Consider the following 7,705-nt stretch of genomic DNA (forward strand, 5'->3'; position numbering starts at 1 on the left):
TTATACCACAGTAACAAGTATTAACATAAATAGCAACACAAGGCACAAATGAGTTATCAACAAATAGGTAACATTTTCACAAAGGCATCTTTTGTTTCATAGATTAGTTAGTAGTCACTCATCTGATCTTTGTATGTGTCAATGAGATTCAGTTCAAAAATAAAAGCTTCACTTATGAAGGAAGTATTTCAGCATTTCAGTCTCTCAGATTATCACGAAACAGCAACTGGTGTTCACTTGCTATGAATAAAACCTTGTAAAACCCACCAGTACACCTGTTAATTAGGCACTGAACTACTGCACAAAGTGTGTAAAAAGGGGATGAAGTTTGTTGCAGCAAAGTTTGCAAGGAAACACACATCTTGTGAGTAAAGATTTAAAAAATTAAAGTCATATCATATAAAATGATAATCTCGATAGGTCGTTTATCATTTCAACACACTGCCTGATTACAGTACAATGCAGAAACAAGTGATCAAGTTTTGGTGGAGAGTGTTTTTTTTTTTCCTGAGAGGCAGAAGTTGTACATAAACATTTTACAAAGATGTTCTGAAGGTCAAAGCTTTTATCTGTAATTGAGAAATTATCTGCACAGTTTTTATCGTCTTTCATATATATAATTCTGTTTAAAACAAAATTAGGTAAATACAAGAAACCCTTTTTGTATATATATATACACTGTATATTGTGAAATATATGCTACGATACGACACACAATGCTCTATATTTAGTCAGTGATGTAAAAATCGCATAAATGTTTCTATATTTGGTCCTGATTACCTCCCAGGACTGTTTGTATTGCTGGTTCCCCTTACAGAACACGGATCATCCTACTGGTATTTAACACAGACAAAATTCAACAGCACTAGTTCACTCTGATTGGACCAAACGGTACCATGAGATTCACATACTTTGTCACTCACAGAGCATTAGATCACATTCTTCTCCTAATGAAAAATCCCACATATTTTTGTCATATATTTTTAATTGGGTTTTCTTGCTCTTTTAGGATTTGTGGGAAACTCATGTTTCAAGCACTGCTGCATGCATGCTGTTTGATTCTGTGTTTGCACATTAAGCAGTTTAACGCAATGTGTGAAAACACTATGTGCTACCATCACATTAAAAGAGGTCTTTATTTGAGAGTCTGTACAGCTTTAAGTTTTTGCAGGCCAACTCATTTGCATGTTTGTCTTATTTAACTTAAAAGACTCTTTTAAGTCAGTGCGGTTGCAGATATGAGAGCATCAATATCCTGTATGGCTTTAGATGTCCTTTGAAGAGCTTCAGCAATGCAGTTCTCATTTACTGGTTCATGAGTGACTTCTGCAGAGCTGCCTTCCAGGTCTGCGTGCCCTTTCTTATTCCTCAGCAGGTGGCTGTTTTCCAGCAAAACTGTCCACAGGATGTTAAAGAGTACACAAAGTCACCCTCAATATAAACATGTCTGACTTACAAACATTTACAACAAAAACTGACAGTCAGGGTTTGCGGCACTGAAGGATACAGTTGAATCGCTTTATCTTCTCCAGTTCTGCAGCAACAAGATCTGACCTGAAGTGAACAGGAGGTTAAATCAATATTACATACAAGCTGCTAACACTGTATCCTGCATTCAGTAAATAAAAACAGAGTGATCTGAGAAACGCAACTCACACAGTGTCTGCTGTCTCTGTTAAATGTATGTGTTGCACAGCATTGGACAGGTTTTCTTCAAGTGGGGCTGGTTTAGAAAAATGTATGTCCTGCAAACATAATTCTATAACATTATTATCTATTTGAGAGCTTGATTATTCTAGAAATAATGTAAGTATTTGCAGCTATACTCTACTTGTTTGACCGCTTGCAAGCAGCTGGGTGTGGCAGGAAGCTTTAGTGACTCCTTGGCCTGGTTGTAGCAAGTGAGGATCCTGGAAAACAGTTATATGATGGATAAAGACCTGAGCAAATTAAAGTCCTTCAACTCATCAGACTGTGATGACATGGTTAGCTTACCTACTTGCTCGACTCACTATAGAGCAAACAGAGTAGGCCTGTCCAAGCACATCGGGCGGAAGACTGTTTAAAAAGTAAGTTACCTCCTTCACCTGCGAGATAGACACAGTAGGATTAGTAGGATTTAAAAACATGTGTAGATACAGACTGGAATGTGTCATTTCTGTGATGAAAAAGTGAAACCGACCTGAACTGACTGGAGCTCAGGTTTGAGGTGGGTAAAATAAGAGGTGAGGACACCGTTAGACCGGATGATGGATCCATCTCCTGGGGAAACCTCTATGACTGAGACAGCTCCACTCAGAATCCTTCACAGTAGACACACAATCACAGTGTAGTTGTAAATACACATATTTAGCCACAACATTAAAACCACTTATAGGTGAAGTGAATAACATTGATCATCTTGTTCTAATTCTGCAGGGAAACCTTGGGTCCACTGTCAATGTCCCAGTTTCCATGGCCTGATGGGTCAGAGCTGTTTTGGCAGCACAAGGGGGCCCAACACAGTATTAGACAGGCGGTTTTAATGTTGTGGCTGGGAAGTGTATATCACGTCATGATATTTGGCTTCAAATTAAGGTAGAAGAAAAAATACATTCTTTCCATAATGTTAAAATGGTGAGGCATAACCTTTACAGAGGAAACTTTTTTCTTTTTCTTCTTTCTTCTTTTTTTAGAGTCAGATATCAACTTTCAAAGATCTTCAATGTCCTTGTTAAATCTGAGAACCTTCATACCTACCTATAGGTAACTCCTTGACACCATATTATTTTAACTGGCTCTGTAGGAAGGTCTGAATGTTCTTCTTTGGCCAGGGGGTCTTTAACCTTCCACCTTAAATACATGAGTAAAGAAGCCTAAATTAGTCACTGAACATTGCTACATCAGGCAAAACATGACTGTTATTAATTCACAAACCTGTGTCTGTGAGGTGATGGACATGTTAGAGGCAGGGCCTGAGGAAGGTGGGTCTTTCTTTCTTCACTGGGGATATCCAATGTGTTTATTCTCCTGTCTACCAGACTAGAATTGCTCCCTCTCTCTGTTCCAACATCTTTAGATTTGGAGAGACGAGCTGTCCAGTGATAGTGAGCCAAGGAGAGAGGGTAGGCCCACACAGGATCAACAGCACAGCAAGAGTGATGCTGTACCACTGTAGTGGACTGATATATCTGTTCAGGCTGGGAGCAGAAGCGAAATGATTTATGCTATCAAACCTGAGACCTAAGCACATGAATGTTTCTAAGAAGAATTACCTTTGGCTGTGCAGTGCTGACCATCTGAGGAGACCTTGATCTAGTCAGATTTTTCCTTCCGCTTCTCCCTCCCTGATGAACCTCCTCGGTCCGATCACTGGTGCTGTCACAGATCCGATTGCTCGCTTGCTGCTCACCGCCATCTCTGTTTAAACGCTGCATGTCATGGTGCTGGTTTCGACTCAGGCTGCATGTGAACTCGACGGAGAATTCTTCACCCGAAGGCGAGAGCACCAACGCAGCTCGTCCCTCCTCTGACCTGACGATGGTCTCGCCTCCGGGTCCAAGCACAGCCTGGTAAGACAACGGCTCAGGCCACTGCACAGCTGAATCAATACTGAAAAAAGGCTGTGAGGGGACACGTAGAACATACAGATACTGATATTACTTCCCACACATAACCTGAGGGACTAATAAGAAGCAAAGAAGTAGCTCAATACCTTCTTGAGGTCAGCAGGGGTGAGTTCCTCTGGCAGATATGGCCGACTAGCATAATTATTCCTGAAAGCCAGTGCAGCTACCATCAGCTCCTGTTATAAAATGACATTGAACAGAGATGGGTCTGCCTATTTACAGTATGTCACAAAAGTTGGTACAGGTGACATCCTGAAGCAGAGCATGAGCCCCTCCTTTCGGAAACTGGGCCGCAGGGCAGTATTCCAACATGATAATGACCCCAAACACACCTCCAAGACAACCACTGCCTTGCTAAAGAAGTTGAGGGTGAACGTGATGGACTGGCCAAGAATGTCTTCAGACCTAAACCCTATTGAGCATCTGTGGGGCATCCTAAAAAGGAAGGTGGAGGTCTCTAACATCCAACAGCTCTGTGATGTCGTCATGGAGGAGTGGAAGAGGATTTCAGTGGCAACCTGAGAAGCTCTGGTGAACTACATGCCCAAGAGGGTTAAGGCAGTGCTGGAAAATAATGGTGGCCACACAAAATATTGATACTTTGGGCCCAATTTGGACATTTTCACTTAAGGGTGTACTCACTTTTGTTGCCAACGGTTTAGACATTAATGGCTGTGTATTGAGTTATTTTGCGGGGACAGTAAATTTACACTGTTAAACAAGCTGTACACGAACTACTTTACATTGTAGCAAAGTGACATTTCTTCAGTGTTGTCCCATGAAAAGATATTTGCGGAAATGTGAGAAACGGAAATAATGAGACACTCTTTTTTTTTGACATACTGTAGTTACTTTAATGTAAAAAAAAAAAGAAAAAAAAAAGCCAAACTGTGTAAATGTTTCTCAACAAAAACAGCCATTGCCTCCCTTGTAACACTGTAACACTGGAAGCACAAACAACAGCTAACACAGTATCTATAGTAACCTTTCTACGTCCATGTTTCTACCTTGTAGGTGCTGATGGTGAACCGGCTCCTCTGTCGGACTCTGTCGGGGGGCAGCAGTCCTCGGGGGTCCGCGGGTTTCACCAGCGTGAATTCACAGCCACACGGTGACAGCTGTAACTGTGCTCCGTTTCCGTAACGAACATCCACCGACTCGTCCTCATACATTATCATCAAACTGACACCGGCGTCGGTTTCCATCGTCAGTGCGACCAAACTTTCCTGCTCGGCGCCGTGAACGCGCTCAAACTTAAAACTGTGACGTCATCAGAAAGGGACTGTTGTTATTGGCGCGCTCACAGAGAGGGAGGAGGCAACTGTACGAGCGGCACTGTAACACATTTAGACACATTTAATTTATTTAGAATTTTTAAATAAGAATCGTTTTTTTTGGCGGCCAGGGTTGCGAACCATACAGACAAACCATAAAAATACAATTAAAAAAATTACAAAGCAATAAAATAGAGGAACAATAAATTACAATAACAGCTACAACACAACTTAATATTAACTTTTCACTAGCCCCTGAAGTTGTTGGAAAACTAAATATGTTAAAGTTTACAATAATTATTAAAAATCTAAGTCTGGGTTATTAATACCACAACAACATTTAGTCAATGTATAGCAAATTAAATTATTTAAAATATATGAATATTTAAAAGTGGCTTCTGTCTTATGCTTAGTAATCCATCCATTATCTATACATCACTTAATTCTCACTAGGGTCGCGGGGGGCTGTAGTCTATCCCAGCCGACTTAGGGCGAAGGCAGGGGACACCCTGGACAGGTCGCCAGACTATCGCAGGGCTACACTTACAGACAGCCAAGCACACTCACATTCACACCTACAGACAATTTAGAATCACCAATTAACCTCAGCATGTTTTTGGACTGTGGGAGGAAGCTGGAGAACCCGGAGAGAACTCATGCTGCATGGGGAGAACGTACAAACTCCACACAGAAAGATCCCAGGCCGAGATTCAAACCCAGGACCTTCTAGCTATAAGGTGACAGGCCAATGATACAAAATATAATTGACAAATAAATCTGGATTAAATATTATAGATGACAGATGAGAAAATATATTGATCTCTAAGACAAGATTCGCAAGTTGCCCAGCAGAAAAAGTAGGTAAAGTAGTAGTTAAACTATATAAACTAGTAGTTAAATTACCTTTGATGAACATAATAGTGCATTAATAAATAATCAATAATATATACTGAATGACAATTGAAGACATCAAGCCTCTCCGTCTCATTCAGTCATATGCACACAAACACCCATGCGTCAAAAGTATGACATTACTAAGGTAGCCTATTAAAAGCTGCTAACATTCTGTGTTCATTTATGAATACTTCTAAAAAGTAATATTTGCTTTGTTTTATAAATTATTTTTGATACGATCCAATTGTATTAGCACAAAATCAAAACTTGAGATGAATATCGTAAAAAAAATGAAAAAAGTAGCATTTACTTTCATCTAAAATTGTAAGAACTCATAATATTAATATTCACTGGAAGAAATTTTGCATAAATGTTACGAACATTTGTTGTGATCCAGCTGTATCAGCATGGCATTAAAAATTATGACATAAATAACATTTACTTTGTGGTTTAAGGTTTTTGGTGATTTTTGCAAAAATGTCTGTAAATGTGGGTAAGTGAGTTGTTACAAATTAAATCTACAACACAAAGTCTGTAGACTAGAAATAGAAATATATTTATGTTGTTTTGTTCCAAAATGTTTGTTACATCCTATGAAGGAAAAAAAATGACCCTTTTCTCTTATAACATATCTCCTTTTAGCTGTTAGCGAGACATTGTCTCAAATTAGCCTATTGATTAGAGCAGGTCTCTTTGGTCTCTGCTCTCCTTTTACCTCTACCAACCTGAGCCCTGTCTCCATGTGAAGGCCTCATCTTGCCTTGTTGTGGCTTATCCGACAGACAAGCGCTACCGTAGTAGGAGGAAGACATGATAGAACTCTCTGTTCTTGTCAAGGTTGGACTTATCTGTTTCTAACAATACTAAGCAGACTAGCTGTCTCCACATTGGTCTGTAATCTAAATCTGACCCCTCACCCAGATTCAATATATACCTAACAGTGAGAGAGGATCCTCAGAATTGATGCTGACACAGCCTGCATGTACTGCTGCTCTGTTGGCGTCACATCTCCTGATCAGTAAACATTATTACAACAGAAGCCATTTGAGATTCCAACGTGTCTCTCTGTGTCTGCCTCCTCATCCTCCAAACAATCTCCCTGATTTCCACAACATATCCCAGCTCTGCTAAGGAAAAGGGAAAAAACATAAAAGCAGGTGTTCTTGGTTTGGTAAAGCAAGTTATTGCTCAGTGATATAATTCATAAAAAAGAAAGGTGAAGTTAAAACTGCAAAGAAACCGGGCCCATGGGTGTTGCTAAATTAATGAACCAAATAAAACCACACGAGGGCTAACAAAGTAGGTAAAACAAAAAAACGAACAAAAGAAAACAACTAAACTCCTTAGCCAACCTTAAAGACAAGGCAGCAACACCTCTGGTCAGCAAAAGTAAATAACAAGTTTGTGCAAGGTGGAAAGAAAAAGCTAAACATATGAGTGTGTCAGAGCATGTAACCATTTTTTAGTGGCTACAGAAAAGACAGACATTACTAGACTACAAGTAACTACTAATTCATACATATATATATATATATAAATGATATTCAATTGTTGCACAGAAAGCAGCAAAGCCTCCACCTCCCAGGACTCCAGCCTTCAGTACAGCTACAAAGCAAAAGCAGAATGAAAGTAAGAACAAGACATACACACATCCTTTCAGTGTGAACCATCAAAGTAAATGAAGCAGGTTACACACCTAGAAACCACGCTAGCAACTAGAAGGGCTGTGTGTTCTTATATACAGCAGTCTTACCAGAAATATATATTAAGTCCAGAAAGAGGTTGTTATATGCAATTAGCTAGTTACCTTTATTTTTAAAATTCATCCTGCACTGACAACTTCAACTGTAGAGTTAGCCAGCATGTATCAGATGTTCATCCTAAGCCCTGTAGAGTTAGCCAGCATGTATCAGATGATTAGTAACCGTT

General features: G+C 39.7%; 1 protein-coding gene across 1 annotated transcript; it reads right to left on the bottom strand.

Moving 5' to 3' along the window:
- Nucleotides 1-967: 967 nt before the first annotated feature.
- cunh5orf34 (chromosome unknown C5orf34 homolog) lies at nucleotides 968-4,813 on the bottom strand. Its single transcript, XM_008302035.1, has 11 exons — nucleotides 4,616-4,813; nucleotides 3,695-3,784; nucleotides 3,255-3,602; nucleotides 2,917-3,179; nucleotides 2,740-2,832; nucleotides 2,183-2,303; nucleotides 1,996-2,087; nucleotides 1,832-1,910; nucleotides 1,657-1,745; nucleotides 1,508-1,554; nucleotides 968-1,395 (listed from the first exon to the last, which is right to left on the bottom strand). The coding sequence occupies exons 1-11, from the start codon at nucleotides 4,811-4,813 to the stop codon at nucleotides 1,217-1,219; spliced, it is 1,599 nt and encodes a 532-aa protein (XP_008300257.1). The 3' UTR covers nucleotides 968-1,216.
- Between the last annotated feature and the right edge of the window lie 2,892 nt (nucleotides 4,814-7,705).

The sequence above is a fragment of the Stegastes partitus genome, unplaced genomic scaffold (assembly GCF_000690725.1).
Source record: "Stegastes partitus isolate 25-593 unplaced genomic scaffold, Stegastes_partitus-1.0.2 Scaffold1750, whole genome shotgun sequence".
Classification (NCBI taxonomy): domain Eukaryota; kingdom Metazoa; phylum Chordata; class Actinopteri; family Pomacentridae; genus Stegastes; species Stegastes partitus.

Coding starts and splice junctions, on each gene's coding strand:
- cunh5orf34 (XM_008302035.1), bottom strand. CDS start 4,813: ATGGAAACCGACGCCGGTGTCAGTTTGATGATAATGTATGAGGACGAG. Junction 2,304..2,739: donor TGTCAAGGAGTTACCTATAG/GTAGGTATGAAG, acceptor TCTACTGTGAAG/GATTCTGAGTGGAGCTGTCT. Junction 2,088..2,182: donor CTGAGCTCCAGTCAGTTCAG/GTCGGTTTCACT, acceptor TCTATCTCGCAG/GTGAAGGAGGTAACTTACTT.